This window comes from Cinclus cinclus, chromosome 3 (assembly GCF_963662255.1).
Source record: "Cinclus cinclus chromosome 3, bCinCin1.1, whole genome shotgun sequence".
NCBI classification, from domain to species: Eukaryota; Metazoa; Chordata; class Aves; order Passeriformes; family Cinclidae; genus Cinclus; species Cinclus cinclus.
The window spans coordinates 53581985-53601707 of record NC_085048.1 but is presented as its reverse complement, the minus strand read 5'-3'; the positions used below and the strand labels follow the sequence as shown (position 1 = coordinate 53601707).

The 19723-nt window shown below is 36.6% G+C and overlaps 1 protein-coding gene across 1 annotated transcript in view; it reads right to left on the bottom strand.

Moving 5' to 3' along the window:
• Positions 1-1937: 1937 nt before the first annotated feature.
• The window catches only part of L3MBTL3 (L3MBTL histone methyl-lysine binding protein 3), a 67303-nt gene continuing 49517 nt past the window's right edge, over positions 1938-19723 (bottom strand). The window contains exons 16-21 of the mRNA XM_062489977.1: positions 15409-15555; positions 13831-13995; positions 10192-10283; positions 5459-5622; positions 4571-4633; positions 1938-2081 (exon numbers count right to left, since the gene is read on the bottom strand). Coding sequence (XP_062345961.1) covers positions 1938-2081; positions 4571-4633; positions 5459-5622; positions 10192-10283; positions 13831-13995; positions 15409-15555 — 775 coding nt within the window. The remainder of the gene's footprint in view (positions 2082-4570; positions 4634-5458; positions 5623-10191; positions 10284-13830; positions 13996-15408; positions 15556-19723) is intronic.

The window sequence follows — 19723 nt, the reverse complement described above, 5'->3', positions numbered from 1 at the left end:
AAATGGCATTCTGATTGTAATGGCCAAGGGGATGCTAGCTTTGCGAGTAAAGGTTAAGGGAGAGGCATACAGCAATAGGTAGCCAAGATAATCTTTTAAACCTACTGGCCACACTGAGCTACAGTGAGGAATTACTCCACACCACAGCCATCAGGAGCAGCTAGGTTCAGCTGAGAGTCCTGGGCACACACAAAAGTAACAGAGGGTCCAGTTCAGGTTTTATTTTTATCGTAGTACAATAAGAGTGCAATTTGAACGTACACATATTGAACAAAATGTAAAAATATTATTTATGCAATGCTATGGAAGGAAATTAACAGAGCAATGCAACTTACTTAATACTGACCCTGTTTCACCTCATATTATGGCAGGTACCAGTCACCTTCACAATCTGGAAGGGACACAGAGAGTGAAAACTTAAGAACTCCAGCCAAAGAAAAGCCTAGCAAAGTCTGTAGGAAGATGTAAAATTCTCCGAGCTCTGTGCACTGGAAATTCTGTTTGTCCTCAGCTCTATAGCTAAGCAGCTGCCCACTGTGGCACTAGAGGGCTGCCAAAAAATCTGATCCATCTCTTCTGTCTCTTCTTGCAAAGTAACATTCTGGAGCCGTCCTCAGTATACAGGTAGCTAGGCTTTCTCCCATATAAAGTGCATCTGGTTTACATCTTGAGTGTATATATACCAAGTGCTACGACTTTCTCTGACAAATCGCTACGATAATCCTCCAAGAAAGGAGGTTGCTTCACCTCAGTACCTGCTGGTGACATCTGCAGCCTGCTAATGACCTAGTGAATTGCATGTATTTTACACCTAGGCTGTGCGGTGCAATTTAAGTATCCTTTTCACCGACTTTACCTTTCCCCCTATGCCTTATTCATTTACAAATCAGAGTTTCCAGCTAGAAATCTAGGTAAAATAATTCTACCACCACTGGGAAAACAAACCTCTGTTGAATATTAAACCAGGGTAGCAGTCCTAGCCTGAGTACAGTTTTTCTCCATTGTTGTGGTAACTATGCTGAAGACTGGGAAGTGCAGACATGATTGAATGTAATTTCTGCTAATCTCCTTTCCTCAAAATACTCCTATTTTCCTCCATGTTCTGAAGGACTCTGGCAGACTCCGTGTAAATGACTGGGACTCTATTGTGCAGTGTAAACAAAAAAGTCTTCTATGAAGTCAAACTTTATTTTTCAGTTGCAGCCTTCTCTATACTGGTCTTTTGATAAAATACATTAAAGATGCTGGTGGCAAAACTCACATAACATTTTTGTAACCGTGCAAAAGTAAAAACATTCAGTTATCAAAAAAGCATTATAATTTCAACCCCAACAAGGTTTGTTTTGTTACAAGCAAACAGACAGTTTTATTATCTGTAAAGTAATATGCTGTAGCATAAAGTGTCACATATGTAACATTAAGTGTTTCATTTTTAAACTATGGCACAAATACACATTAGCCATAACAGTCTCATCTGGCTACCTGTAGCCTAATTTTTGGCTGATCAGTTTTTATTTTGATAAAATGAAGTAAAAGCTTCTGAAAAGTAAAATGGGTACATGAAGTACATTTCAAGAATCCTTAGAAAATATTACCGTTTCCCTTATATAATACAGCATAAATAATTAATGAAGGTTTTCTTGCTGTCCAGAGAGAGTTAGGGATCCTAACCATCCATGGAGAATTAGCGCCATTAGCTTGGTAAGTAAGACCAGCTGACTCGGTTGTTACTCAGTACCTTCTCAAAAGCTTGAACACTTCCCAGAAGGATTCAGATGTGTACTGGCTCCAGGAGAATATAAATAGTCCACCAGTGCTGAACTTAAGTTTCTTCCTTTCCAAGAGTCCTTACTCAACACTTCTAGTGAGTCTTTGTGCTTTGAATAAAACATGAGCTCCAGTGGAGAAAGCTGGTTCCTGCACATTTTCCATTGTCTTCAAAGTTCATTGTGTGAGTTTTTCTCTGCAGCTTTGAACATCAAAATGGAATTAAAGATTTTTAGGGCTGGTCCCAGTTTAATGCTCATTATTTTGACTATGTCTGATTGGGTCATTAGCAGAAATGCTTCTCCATCAATTTGCTTTAAAAGAAAAACACACAGAGATATTAATAGGTCTGACAGTGCAGCAGTATAAACGTTTCAGAAAACATGAAAAGTCCCAGCAACTTCAGACAAAGTTAAGGACTGGCTGAATACAAGCACTTTCAAATGCTTTCAGAAGAGCTTTGATTTCAACCTTTAGACAGATCAGCTAGTCCAAGAGAACAGGATGATTTTTTTCCTGCTTGAAAACAACAGTCTGGCTAATTTTTAGCTAAACAGTTCCTCTTTTCATACTGACAGTATAAAACCTATTGAAAAATAAAGTGGGTAAATTAAATTAATTCAACTGTACTGAAGCACAGCAATGCTTTTATACATCTTAGCTATTTTTTCTACACACAGATCCATAGGGAAAGCTTCTGCATTTCACTCCCAGATAAAGAGCTGGAATCCCCTTTAGGCCACCACTTCTCTGCTCACTAAATAGCAAATTGAAATGAATTTGATCCCAGATGAAAACACGGGCCAGGCTAATAAAACTGCCTCTTTGACACAAACATAACAGAACATTTCAAAACATGGAATATTTTTTCTTTGTAGTGTTGCTATTTTACTAAACACTACAGATGAACATTCTCCTGTAAGCAGATCACTCTCAACAGGAATGCTAAATCCCAACATGAAGAGCCTGCAGGGTCGTCCTTTCCAGGGGCTTCAATGGGGCCAACATTTCCTACGTAACCTTCAGATCACTTAGGTTGTCTAGAAGCAAATTTAAGTAAACTGGACAGCTACATATAAAATGCAACTGTGGTTAAATCAGGAGCACTGTTTAGCCTTAAAGATACTAATCTGAGATAAAAACAGTCTAAATTTCTGTAGGGCTAGGCTACAAGTTTTCTGAATCAGACATGCTGCAAAGGACATCCCAACACTCTAAGCTGAGGAACACTGCAGTCAGAACAGTACCATGTAGTAACCTACAATTACTTTCTACTCATTTTGTACACAAATCCATACTTGGTGGGCTCAGAACTTCAATTGTGTGAACTTGGGGCTGCCCAAATAAAAAGCTGAAGCATATTAACAGAAGCAGGGTGAGGGTTCATTTCCATAGCAGAAGTTTGAACCAGCATCTTCTACCTACTGATGTCAGCCAGTCCATGCCTCAGTGAGGGAGGTTTAATTTACTAGTCACAGACAAAGCCTGAGAGGCTGAATCCAAGAGAAGGGAAATATTTTCTCACACCACTGAGAATGAAAGTCTTAAGGATTCAGCATCTCCGTGGCACTTCCTGTTTGCTGACTTGATTAGCAATATGACAACTTTTATTTCTAAATTCATTGATGAGACACCCTAAGTGACACAGGGGATGATCCAGACTTGAATAGTAAAATGTTCAACATCTGAGCAAGTGCCAAATGCCCAGAGATGCAGCCTGTCAGTCCTTTGATATGCAGTTGTAATAGTCATTACAGTCTACAGCACAAACTGAAAACTTCTGTTGCAGGAGATAAGGAGGGTCATCTGTGTGCACTTTCCTCAGGAGGTGCCTTCTCAAGCCTAAGTACCACAATTATTCTTAACTTGAAAGGCTGGCTGAGTCTGCCCATGCAGGTCGTCTGGCTGGGATAAGCACCTGAAGTATTCACTCTGTGAATACTGTGAATCTGTGATCAAACTGCCTTCTTGAAGTTAAGCATTAACAGGAATAACAAACCCCTGAGCAGAAAAAAAATAAGACAACCTAATTTATAAGGCCTAATGTATCTGAAAAGCCCTATCCATTCCTAATGGCAGCTTTGGAAAAACAATCTTCCCAGATGACAAAAACGCACACCTGCCATGCTCAAAAAGTGAGTACATGCTCCTTCAAACCTCATCAGAACCTTCAGATCCTCTCGCTCCCTGCTCAATTAAAATATGTTCATAAAATTGGCTATATCAGGAGGAATAGCATCAATAGCTAAATGTGATTAGACAAGACGCAGAGTTTTAAGAGCCGGTTATCTTGAACCACTGTTCTGCTTTGTTTTACTTACTAACATCCTGGAGAACTAAAATAACATCCTGGCTTATAAATTTTGTCCAAACAGATCAAGAGAGAACAGCAGTAAATCACAAAGTTGGTAAGTAATTTCAACTGGCAGGAACAAAGTTGGAAAAATACCTGCCTTACACTTGGCTAGTTTTCTCTTTACTTTCTTCCTACTTCATGACCTGAAAACCAACCTAATCTTCCATACATTTGCATCTGACTTTAAACAATGTGGCATTGAAATAGGTCGCCCAGAGAGGTGGTAGAATCACCATCCCTGGAAGAGTTTAAGAGTTTAGATCTGGTGCTGGTTGATATGGTTTAGAGGTTACAGGGATAGTGCTGGGTTGGAGGGTTAGACCCAATACCTTGAATAGAGGTTGGAGGGTTAGACCTAATACCTCTTCATGCACTTCATCCTACTGATATATATGTATTTCTACCAAGCTTTGTTATCTCTGTCTTTTTGAATTAAAATTCACTCACCTCATCTTTAAATACCTTGCCATGCTCTTCACATCCTGGTAAACTTCGTATAAATTCAGAGACCTGCCACAAAAATACACAACAAAAGATTTAGTCAGATTCATGTTTTTTTCAAAACAGTCTTTAAGGCTGACAAGTCATTGAAGTCTTTTAGCTATTGTTTTTACAGTCTCATATTAGGTATTCCACCGGTCTTCTGTAAGTGCATAGTGCCATTCTTCTTTTTTTTCTCTGATTAAATGAGATCCAACTGCCTCAGGTGCAGAAAACAGTCACAGGTACTTGTGAAAGTAAAGCAATGACAAGATTCTGTCTGTCTGTCCAAGTACTGTTACATACCTGAACAGAGGCTCTAATCTTAAAATCAGGTGTTAATGGCCTGACTATATCCATATGGTTCCTCTCTGCACTATATTCTCACCCTCCAAAGCAGTGCACCACATCCAAACTATGCACCAGGAATAACTTCTTGCTTCATGCAGACCCTGTACACCATTCCTCCAGAATGTTTGTGTGGGGACTAAATGTTAGTAGTAGATGTAGTCATGGTAGTAGAGACCATGAGCACTTGATATGCTGGGCCATACATTTAGTACTTCTTTTTACAACACCAGTGAATATACTTTTATATATATATACACATATATATATACCTATATATATATACACACACACACACCTGTATCAGTACATACATGAATTAATATTTCTGCTTCTGGGGCTGGATGGCAGCAGAATGAACATTTTGGGGATCAGTTACATTAGGTCTGGCTGAGTCTAATTCTCTGAGTACTCATGTATTATTTTTAATCTGTGGGGATAATCTAAAGCTCTGAATCAACTTTCAAGGACAATGATAATAAGATAGAAGACAAAGGGGGAACCTACCTCATCTGTACTCCACTTAGAAACTTTACTGGCTGGGATCCCAGCTACACTTGGAAGGAGCTTGCTCTGCTGTTCCCAGCGCAAGGGTAAGCCAGGGATTTGCAACTTAGAGGACACAATAACTGGTTGAGAGAGAAGCCTCTGCGTGTTGGGTTCTTCAACATCTTCAGCAACAGGAAGCAAGAAACAAGAATTAAATCCCTCAGTCGATGATGAGATCAGTCACAGTGAAAGCATATTCATTTCTATTCATGGGCCTCCCTACAGAAGCTGTACAGTTTTGCTTGAATAGTAAAATGACATGAATGACATACCAGAATTGGAAGTGCTATGACTGTTCTTCCACTAGCATGACTATCATTATATTGGTTCTCTATAAATATAACTATTCTTACATGGAAGAAGTATTTTTCAACACAACACAATTTCATGCCACCAGAGCTGTTAGCATAACACACCATAGGTCAAACAATTTTAAATATTTTGGTACAGTAAATTACACCCACATTTAATAGTAATACAGCAATACAAGAACTAACTTAATTTTGGGGTTGAGCTGTTAGAAAATCAAAAGCTGCACTTCACTGCTACAAAATTCCAAGTGAATCAGTTATACAGTTCCAACCCACACAACATTTATGGCTCATCCACAACAAAATGTTTTTCAGTTCTTCTGAGGAAAAACCACAAATGTCTGCAAATTCCCTGCTTCCACTTTAACTGAATGTCTTGTTTGGAAAATAACATTAAATTCCTCCATGCTGCTTTTTATCTCACTCATCCATAATGGAAGGAGTCATCTCCCATCCCACAGCCCCCAAAGGTGATGTACTTGTGGGAGGGTGTTTTCAGACATTCTGGCATTGTCTGGAGAAAAGCAGCAGTTGCAGATGTGTGCAGCAGGAAAGTGCAAAGAGTCATGCCTCGAATGATGTCAAACTGCATATCCCTGCTCATTTAGATCCATTGGCAGGGCAAAAGCAACATGCCTGCTATCTGAACTCAGGCCTGAGTGCTTCCCAATTGCCAGCTAAAACTGTGGAAAACCTCTGAAATTCACTTCTTAATGAACAGCCAACAAAGTTACACACTCTTAATGCCTAATATTCCTTAATGACGTGGTTCATACAGTTATTCACAAATCCTTATGCTATTTTTGTTTGGATTGCTCATTTCTGTTGCAGTTCCATTCTACTTTCATTTTAGAGAAGCTGCTATTAACCACTAGTTCTCCCAATCCTTACTGTTCTAGTTTTCACACATTTGTGCCCAACAACTAGGGCACAAATTCCCATTATGGATTTTTGCCAGCACAGTGGAGCTGGTCTATAATACACCTAAGAAAGGATGTTATTACATTTGCTTGTGTTGTTCTGCTCCTCCAGCCTAATTTTTTGTTACTTTCAAGATTTATCCTCATTTCATATTAATGCTTATTTTTCTGAAGTTGACTCTTAAGCCCTTTAGTCAGCACTGTCTGCCCACTCACTAATTTTTTTAAAAATAGACTCCTTAATATTTTAATGCCATTATACTCTCATTCATCAAAGAGAGTTCCCTGAATGTCTTTTTACAGTTCACTGTTGTCTTACAAATGCTCCTTAGAGCCTCTAATACTAATAAATATCTCAGTGAGAGAGGAATAGGTAGCAACTGTGTAAATGTAAAGCATATTTTACTGAACAGTATCTTTCTAATTGTCTCCTGGCATCCCCTCCCCATCCTTATCCTCTGATCTTTTCTTTCTAGACAAAGTTTCCTAAGAGATGAAAAATGCAAGAGTTCACCTATGTTTTTCTTTTCATTCACAAAATATTCATGCAATATATTGATACTGCCAAATAAATAGCAGCTATAATACTGTGTGAAGAAAATACCACACAAATTCCACACCCTGTATTCACACATGTATGTATACACACAACAGCACATAGGTACAGGCATAGTGAGTAGCCTTCTCAGTCTGTGTAGTATCTGCCTCACAGGTAAGGCAAAGAGCATCAATGGAGCAGGTAAAGTACCAGTTTACTCAACCAGCTGGAGAAAATTGAAAATAAAAGTCCCTAGCCCTGCAGCAGATATAACCACAGCACAAAAAAAATGGGAAATTTAGATTTAGTGTGGATAACTTTGTAACAGGAAGTCCAGAACACACCACTTTGGCAACAATCTATGTCTCTAATACCAAACAGTTAAAAGTTTTCCCTACTCTCATGCTCTGGGGTATTTCTCACTCTGCAAGCCCTGATTTCCATAAACAGGCAATCTGTCTGGGCCATAGAAAATATGAGACATATTCCAAGTTATGTCAATGTTGGGACATTTAGGAGAAGAGTAACTGGAGGTGCAGAAGTGATTAGCCAGTTTCATCACAGAGCCACAAAAAACTTCTTCAGCCAATTAAGTGAAGAAACAAAATCTGTTTGCCAGCTCCACATGACAGCAGCCAGATGCACAAAGTTCACACTTTTAAACCTAAAACATGTTCTTCTCTGCTTACATTTTGCTTCAGCATCAGCCCACCTACCTTTACATTGCTCTTCTTACTTTATGCCACCTTGTTATCCTTCTCTCTCATAGCTCATCTCTATCTTCTTAGTGAGAATAAAATATAAACTTATATTTCAAAGAAGGTAAGTGGCAAATAATTTCTAGCATTAATGAGAGACCATTAACACTCCACCATTAACATGCCTCCTGCATGGGCCTAGCTCTTAGCATGTATCAGGTTTTTAAGCACAAGATTTATGTCCATAAAAAAAGTTAGTATGAAGGGGCAGTGATTTCGGTGAAGTTCTTTAGCTCTGAATAATCTTTCTACAAACAAAGGGAAGGCAGAAGTACACATTTTATAAAGTTAACAGTAAGGAACTGGTCAAATGAGCATGGCAAAAGTAGGCTGAAGAATAACAAGATAAGTGACACGCCAAAAAAACCAGGGCAAATAACAAAAGTACCAACAGTGAGAGTTCACAAATTCACAATTATTTTATCTTGATATTTCCATGACTATGATAGCAAGAACTTAATGATCCATTTTCACCTTACAGCTTAAATGTGCCATCCTACTTAAACACATAACACAACATTATGTGTTTAAAAAGGGCATAATTCCAGACAATTCCAGACAATAATTTAAGAAAATGTTCTATTTTCCTAAATCTAACTATGCAAGAACCTAGTAAGCAGAGCTTGTTAATGAAATTTTATCCAAAAATTCAATTCTGTCAAACTCAAAATGTTTCACAAAATCAGGCCAGTTTTCTCAGAATTAAAAGAACAATCCCAGACAATTTAAAATGCACCCAACTATTTGAACTTTTGTTTGTGCAAAATAATGCAAAGGTTAGTATCAAAACTACGTTTCCTCCCTGCTGAATCAAAATAGTTAAGATTGCTAAAAAGTCTCTTCTATTTGCTTTAGAGACTTGCTTATTTTAATGCTTCATTTTCTCTAGAATTCTGAACTACACCATGTTTCGAAACAGTAGCACAGTTTTTTCACAGCTCCTACAATAGATGGAATTTCTCAAATTTTACACACTCAAGAGTGCCTCAGATCTATCTTAATTATGCCTTAAAATTAAAAAAAATGCATCAAAGGTTAATAATTAAAAATAAATCACTACCTTAATTTTATCTTCATGCAAACTCTACTAGCTGCAACGAATTTCCTGGGTTTTACACAGAGGAGCTCACTTAAAAGATAAGACATGTAGCTCTTAAAGAAACAGAGTTACTCAAGTCCTATGAATCTTGATGAAAGCCTTATAAACTGCCATTGGGCAAAAAAATGCTGAATAATCTAAAAATACAAGGAATTAAGATTAGGAAATTAAGACACTTAACTTGCATTGACCTTGTATCAATTAATAAAATTATTGCAGCAAAAGCTGCACTGAAACAATGCACTGACTCAGTCTAATAATAAACCTGATACACTAAGTTTCACATGTGAAAAAATTAGCAAATGTAAGACTCTGATGTTCTGGATTTGTGCTGTATTCTTTTTAAACAACGAGGATAAAAAATTATTAATGAACAGCTGCTTCAATCTGTCCAAATGGATCTATGAATAGCCAAGAGTTTTGCTACAGCAGTACATACAGCCACACAGAATCGCTGAACAGAAAGAAGGTCCATGTTGGAAGAAATCTTTGCAGACCATATGAGAACTTTCCTGTCTCACCAATGAGGAGGCACAATCTGGCCATCATCCTCAATAACACTGAGGCTGGGTAAAGTAAGTCACCTTAATTTTGCATTGTGTCTGTAATGTGTAAATTCTTTAACTTTCAGTAGACTTTTGAGGCCATAAGTGAATGTTATGCCTTTACAATTCAGACTGGTTTAATAAACTATTTTTAAAAGTCAGTGGGAAAACATCATTGAAATGAGATTTTTTTAATATTACTATTAATTTTGCACACATCCTTACAACTATGCTAAAGTTTTTGGAAAGTATTTGATGATTACAAGATAATCTCCCAAACAGGTAGGGGGAAGGGCGACTGAATTTTGCTCTTTAGGGAACACCCCTTTGGAAGTTCCTTTCCAAATTTGTCCCAAACCAGGACAAAGTGCTATAAGTGTTGCTGTCAAGAAATTTTTGGACACAAACAGTGAATGTGGAAAATAAGCTGTAACACAGTTTCATGAGAATTTCAAGGGACATCACACTTGTTCACTTCTGAAGATCTTAATTTGAAACAAATTAAATACTTCCAATTTACCTTTGATTTCATTTGAAATGAGCAGCTTATTTTCTGTCTCCTCCTCTTCACACTCTTTGTGCTTTATGGAGTCCTTTGTTTGTAGCGCTCCACTGAGGAAAATAAGATATTCAATTTGTATTACTATATTACAAAAGTCACTAAGCATGATGACATCTCTTGCTAGCAATACTATTAACACACCAGGATTCCCACACAAAGGATGCTACATTATTATAAAATAAAGAAACAGAGAGGATCTTATTTCTGATTTACACAGAATGGCGGAACTACTGACATGAATTTTGCAAAGAAGGCCCAAGAATAGCGTAAATTAAGATCATGTAGATCATACCAACACACTTGACTTAATAACTGAAACTGAAAAATATACAAATGGAGGCAGTGGATGTGTCCACATCAGAAGACGGGAAGAGTGAAACCCACATATATATCTGCATGTCCTGCAAAGCCTGGCTGGTTATGGAGGCAATTTTCAGGAACTGTCTGAAATAACACCTACTCCTTTTCCTCTGCCCAATATTCATCTCTACCCTGTTGTGTAGCTGCTAATGATCCCACAGAAAATGTCTGTATTCCTTTTCATCTGCTTTTGCACTACTTCTTATCCTGCTGCCCCCTAAGCTTTGCCAGCCCAAAAAATTGCAGAGAGGGAATGTCCTCTCCCTATTGAGAAAAACTGTGCATGATGTGGAAATAAGAGAATTTCTCAAGGTGGGTGTTTGTACATTTCAATCTTAAAGTCAGCCCCTGGGAAGTTCCTTTTCAAACTCCACCTTCAGAAGGTATTTCCAGATGTATTTCCTGGTTTCTTACAGATGTGAAGTGATTTGAATTTGCTGATATTGTGTATCTACTTACTTCTGCTTTTTGAGAATTTCAGAACACTTTGGCCAGTTCTTGCTAAACAATCACAGATATAGAGCACTCGGAGACACCAAGTACAAAATGAGCATTTTCTAAAAAGAGGTACCAGACAGAATGAATCTTAGAGTCAGGACTGCAAAGATATATGAACTGATGCTACCTACCACAGAAAGAGTCAAGAACACCTTAACAAATGCCAAAGTCACAGATAAAAATCTGATGCACACCTAACACCTTGTTAGGCATCAAGATTAGCTAACCTCAAAACACAAATACATAGAAGAAATAGAGCTGTTTAATTCCACTGTTTACATTTATGCTGTTAAATGCCATTTTCATATTATATGCAAGAAAATATCATTGACTAAATCAAGTAGGAGCTTCAAGTTCACTGACTTCAACAGAAATGTAATTATCACACTACCAGTGGTGCAAAATGAACACTGCAGACCAGGAAATCCAGCCTTTTTATTATGACAGGACACAAATAATAATGGTACGACAATCAATACCAGTGGAATGCATACAGCAGGCATGACTTCTTGTGCCACAAAGGACTTCTCCACAGTATCTTCTTCAAAAAGATTGATTCACTTAAAACTTATTTTCCAAAGTCCACAAACACAGAAAACTTTCTAAAGTAACATGCTAAAGCAACTAGTGCAATTAATTCCAAAGGCAAAGGAAATGACAGATGCAAATCAACATAAGAAAGAGAGATCACCAAATCCTGTGAAGAAACAAGTATCTCCCTATTTTTTTGAGGGCAATTTTTCATAGCAACATACATACAGGAATTTTACTTCGTTAGTTAAATATGACCATGTAATGAATTGAAGGTTTTGGATAAGAGGCTGGAAGACAAATCAATTTTTTTTTTAAGAGCCAGTATAATTTGATTCTCAAGCCTGAGTGTTCAGCTTCCTTCACTGTAATGACTTCCAGAATGGAATTTTTATTACAGTGAAATTCTTTTGCTACTCTGAAGATACTTTAAAATTGAATATGCTGTAGGCATGTAATTTTTATCATTACTTTTAATCTCAGGAACATTCCAGAGGGACACACTGCAGTATTTATGTATGTAATTATATTTTTGCAAACCAAAATTTTCTAGTATACTTGTTTGATGCACAGAGAGCTAAAAAAAAAAAAATAGAGAGAAAAAAGGAAAAGGAGTAAGTGGGATCACAGATTAGCTGAGTACCACTTAGATTTAAAGCAGCAAAATAAAAATTGTGTTTGGGATCATTTGCGGTTGGTTCCTCAATGAAGGACTTACATGAAACAAAAGATTACCTTTGAATACAAAGGTATACACAATTGAACTGAAGTCAAGCATAATTAAATCCACACTATAAGCTCAACAACTAAAGAGCACACAAGTGTGTGTATCTATGTTCTCAATTATGCATGTGTTCTTTGAATACACATCTAAAAAGATCCACTGGGTATTGCAATAAGCAGATGCTCAATATTTTATAATCCCAGCAGTTCATATACACCTAATGTTGTGAACATTATTTTTCCTGACTTTTTCAAAGGGAGTTTATTCAACTGAAAGTCCTCCATGACTCTTCTGGGTACATAATGAATGAGGAAAACCAGATGATAAAATGCAGCCAGTCATCAGTATGTTCAAACAGTTGAAATACAAGCTGCAAAGTCTCTGGGTCATTCAAAGCTGACACAAGACTTATTCGCTTAACAAAACTGACTCAACCCAGTGAACAGATAGCACAACTATTGGTTATCTTAAGTCTTCTAAAGGTAACACCCTCCAAAAAATAAAAAAACAAATTTTTTTTTTCATTTAATCTTAAGAGGTACTCTGTAAAGCCAAAGCACATTTCTAAAAACAATGTGAATTTATTGTTAATATGTTTAACATGATGAATTACAACTATTTTTTAACACACTTTTTTTTGTTATTTCAAAATTACACTTAAAGCCACCTTCTTTGGCTGTTTAAATTCACTACAGCATGACAAGTAAATGCTGTTTGTTATCCTGAGTTGGAAGGGACTCAGTAAATATCATCAAAGTACAATTCTTAACAAAACATTTCCATTTCCATCATCAGCTTTAGTGTGGGCTATTTACCATATAATACTAACTCTCCTGTCTCTGTCTCTCAAGACACTATTATTGCTAACACAGTTCATATATTGTGAACACAAAATAATGTAGCTCATGTAAATATATAACAAATGGCACATCTTATTACAGGGTGTAATCTATTTCTGTTTGAAAATAGTCAATAAAATGATGTAGTGATACTGTAACTAATTAAAAATGCAGAGAACCATATTGCCTCACATCTCCATGAAAACACTGAATTGCATATTTTTAGCTTCAAAGATAGTTTCCAAACTTGCACTGGCGAATAATATTTATGGTATAAAGAAGTTCTCATGTCACTTTCTGTCAAAAATACATGCCAGATGCTGAAAGTTAAAGAATTAATTTTTCCATGTTTGTGCATATTTATATATATAGAATAATTTGGACACAAACCTACGAAGAAGGATCTCAATTTCCAATAATTGTATTGTATCTTCCTTGTCCTCTGCCAGGTATTTCTTATTTCTAATATACCTTGTGATACTCCCTTCCCCTCTATTTCTAAGACAAAGAGAGCTGAAGAGCTTCCACCTCCTTCTCCACTGCTTCTAAGAATTCCACAGACAAACCACTGGACTGCTTTGCCTGCTAAGTTGCATTTTAAACTGACTCCAAACACCCAATACTTTGAAAGGAACTAAAAGTTACCCAGGTGCCTTCTTTTCTTTCACATTGTACAACAGGGGCTTCTTGCAAGGAGATTTATTTTCTGCATCTTCCAGCTTGGTTGTTTCTGGTACAGTTTTCCCAGATGGTCGATTGTGAGGTGAAGATTTCATACCTACATGACCAGGGCTGGGGCATTTTCTGTCACTGTTTAAAACAAATTAACAAAAGTGGAAAAATTGGAAATTAAAAAAGTGGAAACAGCTAAGCTGTTGTTTAATTTATTTTCTCTATGTATAAAAAGTCAACTGAAAACATACAAGGTGTTTTTTTGTTTAAGAAATACAGAGAAGTTTTTTTTACTTGACACTGAAAAAATTGTATGCCTGGCATTTTCAGAAATCAAAATAAAGAACTCTCTTCTCCATTAAGTCAATGGTAAAATGATAAGGCAATTCAATAGGAACATAATTTGTCTAATATTATTTTTATTAATAAGCTATCCACTTCAAATATTTGTAGCACAATAACACTTTGAGGTATTGTTTTCCTCCTATACCTTCTTTCCCACAACATACCACTGTGCGGCCTTTAAAATGTTCTATGCAGCCTCTTAATTAGGACAATTAAAAAAGTAGCACTTGACACAGTCCCTGCCACTGAGGACTTTGGTCAAAGTGCTACTGGATTCACTGTAATGGTACGCAGACTACCTGCTAGGGAGTAATTAAGTCACTTCAGATTTCTAAAACCCTACATTTATAAGAACAATCCAATCAAGCAGAACTCTTAGACAGCAGAACATTTTGGGTTTTAAATCATGAACCTGAAACTGTCTCTGAGAAGGCAATTTAAAATACCATTTACTGAAAATATGTGGCCATTACAGTGCGAACTGGAAATCTTCACATTTTCACATTTCACATCATTCACACTTTCACATTTACATTAAGGTAACCCTTGAAAAGATGGGAAAGTGCCTCTTCCTTTCCTTCTTAAATTCTCTATTTTTCCCTATAGCCTAAAATAAGCATAGGAATCAGTATCCACAATTTCTGAGACAAAATAATAATCTGAAAATAATCATCTTGGTATCACACTCCTTTGTTTTTTCCAAATGCTCCTGTTTAAAAGCTTCAGCTACAGACTTCAGCATTATTCTTGCAAAACGCAGTCCCAGTAATTTGATTCCCCACTCCCACTGTAATGACAGAATAGTGGCTGTTCCTCAAAGAGCTACATTAATTTACAGTCACATCAATATTGCCACTACAACAAACAAAAGAAACACAAAAAAATAATTTTCAAAGTAAAACCAACTGGACAACATTCTATTTTAAATTCCAATTAGCCACTTAGTAGTCTAGATAGTTACACTGAAGAAGAAACCAAACTCTTGTTAAACCATAGACAGTAAAATGAGTTATCAGTCTTTGACAGCTCTGTGACCTTTTTTGCTAAGCACTGAAAAAAACATTTTTCTTCCCTGTAAATGAAAATGTAGATAAATAGGCAGGCTTTTCTGAAACCATTCAGTCATTGCACAGTTATAAATCGCATTGGAGAACACAGAAATGAAATACTGCTCTTAGTCACAGACATCACTTCAATCATAATTACTTGATTACAGGAGAGGTGGATCTTTCATTTGTCTCCATTTTTCTGTTTCTGGGGATAGGATTGGCTGCAGGCATCTCCCCACTCAATCGGTCAGGTAAGAGGCTTTCTTTGTTCAAATTCATCTCTGAATATGGACAGCTGACTGCACTAGAAGTTGAAGAAGAAAAATTACTCCTTATTCTCAGATACTTTACTGATTTCAAACAAAATGACACTGGAATTTCCTAGAAGTAGATGCAATAACATAATATAAAGAAGATTAAAAAAACATGCAGTAAGTAGTCATACTTTAAAATGTTAATAAATCCATCTAGTAAAAAACTCAACTCGCATTTTCTTCTGACAGCAACTTGTGTAGCACAAATTGTATTAATTTCTATTACAACATTCACTGTGGAAAATTGCTTGATAAATGTTTCACCTGCTCCCTCATAATCTTAAAGGTATTTATACATACAATATGGGATGCCTTTGACTACACCCATGTCTCTCCAAATAAAGTCATATTACCAGGGCTATTTATTTACGTGAAGGAGGATATTTCTATTATGTAATGTCTACACAGAAGCTGCATTTCAAGGGCAGAACATGAGGAATGGTGCACATCCCCTTACTGTAGTTGAGTGCCCCATCTTTGCAAATGCCATTTTGTAATATTCTACTACGAGACTGTGATATTTTCACAGTCTTTCTTAACATTCGACACTCTCTATTACCCTGCACTCTGCTAGGGAAATAATTTGACAATGAACATTGATACAATGACTTGTAAATACTGCTCTAAGACATGCGAAAGTTGTACCAAAGTCAGAAAACCAGTATTTGCACAAGAAGCAGAAAAGGGGAAAACAGCAACACAAACCAAAACACACAGATTTTTCTTTAGTAGAATTCTCTGCAGTGTTCAACTGATTAGCCAGCCAGACCACATACTCAACACATCAATGATAATTTCACAAAATATGAATAGTATATACATGTCACAACAGTGAACAACAGCACACTCAAGTTTTCAAAACTGTGAGATACAGGACAGACTGTACTAAATATGATGCTCCATTTGTTGCTCGTGAGCTATGACATTAACTACATTTTGAAAGTATGCTTTCATACTCACCTGTATTGTTACAATGATTTCCAAAATTTTGGAAGGTAAAAATCCATGTTCTGCAATTTTGCTTATTTTCTTTTCAAGAAAGAAGCTACCAAAACTACTTATCTTTCAAAAAAAAACAACTCTGCAATGTTTTTTTTTTTGGTTTGTTTCGTTGATAGTTACATGCATGACTTCCAAAGAGAACTAATATAAACAAGCCATACGCACTGCCACCTCCAAATTTCAAAAATTAATAGAAAAACAACAGCTTTCACTAAAGTTTTCTTTCTATAAAGCACAGCATTAAAAAAAGAAAAAGGCCTTTTAATTAAAAATATGCCATATACTCTCCTCTTCCTTTACCAACAGAGTTCTGGGTTCAGAATAAGTATGTAAACAGCTCCTATAATGGGGTTGGACCAATATTGGTGATCTAATTTTGACATCACCAAGATAAACAAAAAGTTGGTGGAAATTTACATTTCTATCAGCACTTGCATAAAAGGAAAAAATTCCTTAAGGCCAAGTCAATTAGCCCTTGCTGGAGTTATCAAGACAGGATATTGACAGCACGTTTGATTTCCTCAGTTGGCTCATTTGAAAACAAGACAGTATCAACCTTTTTTTTAATATTATATTATTATTTTAAAATCTTTGAGCAACTATGCTGAACTTGAATTATAAAGGAAAAAAATAGAATAGTTTCTGCTTTTCTATTCAAGATGAGATCCCTGTTTAAGGCTACTCCAAGCAGATATTGTTCCATAACAGACTGTACAGTGCTTTAAAGGGACATGCAGCCATATTCCCAGGTGATGCAATGAAGCACAGAACAGTCATCTTTTTGCCTTCTTCTGAGGAACTTTTTGTTTACACATCCAAATCAGATAGAGTCCAGCCACCCAACTGGCTATAAAACACTAAACTTGAACTATGGTATGCTTTTGATAATGAAAATTTTTAGACATGTAAAATATACAAATAATAATTAACTTGGAGCATTTGCCTTTTATTTTTAATTTCTCTTAAGCAGAATTGGGCATTTTATTTTAAATCTATTTATATAGATCTGCTTACACTTATTCTCAACCTACTAGTTTTGTGTGTTTTAAGACTAGTCTCTGCCAGATGCCTTATGCTGCTGCATCTATCACAATGAAGTCTTTTTTCTCTTTCAAAAGAAATACAAGATGAAAGATACAGCCTTCTGCTCAGAAAAAGGTTTTAAGGCACCAATGCCAGTGTGATTTAAGTTCTTGCTGTGACAAACACATATCACTGTGATGAAATACAATTTTCAGAAATTCATTAATATATTGGTTAATCTCAGTTCTGCTATTGCTACAGGGCAAAGCATGTAATTTTCTTTTGGCTTCCTAGGCTCACAGAGGTGTTTTGAGCTATGTTTCTGAGCAGTTAAAGGGCTGTCACAGGGAAACACTGAATACTACCAGTGTGGTATTTAACTCCACTTGTGTATTACTAAGCAAACCTTACATCCCAGTGAAATCTGAAAATCCGATTGTCAGACTCCAGCAGGGTTTCTGTTTACCAACACCACTAATAGGTTTTGAATTAAAAAAAAAACAAAACCAAAAAACACTAAGAAAAAGCCTAGAAATTCAGTCCTTTATTATAACTTGCCTCCTTATATACTACCTTTCCCTTTAGTATTGTCTGGAAAAACTGAAGTTGAATGACAGTTTCAGTCAACAATACTTATAATAATTACAACGCTTTAGAACACAAACTTCAGATGGTTTTTTCTCCATAATTAATCATTAAAAAAATGTATCATTTTAAAAAAAATCTCCTTGATAGTCCTTGGATGTTACTGCTACTTGAGGCAACAAAAAGAACCCATGTGGTTTCCACTGTTAGTTTTGTTACAACAAAACACAGCATGAATGAACCTGTGTATGGCTTTGGATCAATCAGTAAATCCTCCTGAATCTCAATGCCTTCAGCTTTCAGTTCAGTTTAACTTGTCTATTACAAAGAATGAAAAAAAATAGTCTTGTTATTCCTACATAATAGAAGTGTTTGATTTATATAGGACTGTAAGTTTTTAACACAACTCATCTCAAGGGCTCAGAAGTCTTGGTGTTTAGGTTATTTAGCATTAATAAGGATTTTTAAATATTCTGGCACCTTAAACTTGGGCTCCAGCTTACATTTTGGTTTAGTGCACCAATTTAAAAACAGCAGAAGTTCATAAGCTAGTTTCCAAAATGATCCGGATGTCGTTGGCTTGGGGGTACCAAGGTCTGCCTGAGGCTCAGTGTGAAACCTCTGCTATTCCTTTGACAGGGCTGTACACGCCCCAGCACTGCTCCACAGCTTTGAAACCAGTCCAACACGAAGAGCTCAATTATCCTTGGAGCTGCCTCAGTAAACAAACATTCACATTAATGCCACCTGACACACACACCCCCCCACACGAGAGTAATCAGCCGTCTCCAAACGCTGACAACTATTAGCTGTCTGCAGGGCACTACCGAAATGGCAGCAGATTGGCTGGCAATATGTGTGTCCATGACAGTTTTCCAAGGAAAGAGAGCCACTTTTTCCAGAGTCCTGCATATGCTGAGTAAAAACTGAGCATTAAAATAAGTTTCTGTTATTATCGAATCATGAAAGATGAAGAGAGAAAAAGGCAATTCACTATTCTGATCACAGGCCTGGGATTTTCAAGTGAAGAGAGGCTTTACATAACCAGCCCTTTCCAGAACTGTCTGATGGAACAGAAGCATTGAGTAGCATATCTCACCTGTGTTTATTTGCAGCTGCTCTTCTATCACACTCAAGATCTATGTCTAGGTGCAGTCACATACCTATCTCTTTTCTGTAAAGCTCAAGAATATGAGGATAAAACTGGGCTGCTGATAGGCATGGACCTTAGTCTCCTCCAGACATTTGAAGATTCTCCTATCTCATAGTAGTATGCAAATTTTCTGAAGCACAGAGTTCAGATGGAATACTCTCAGCTACACCTAATGTCAGAAGGGAACATAGGCCAGGATTCTCTCTCAATCTAAAGAAAAGTAAGGCAGCACTGCGTTAAGTCTAAGAACTTGCATACAAAGTACTTTTAAATATAGATTATATTTATTAACACTTTGTATGTGCGAATATTTTTATAAATATTTATTATTATATTTATGAACACTTGGAATATTTTGCAACCTTGTATCAAGCCACAGACAGGTCTCCTGGTTC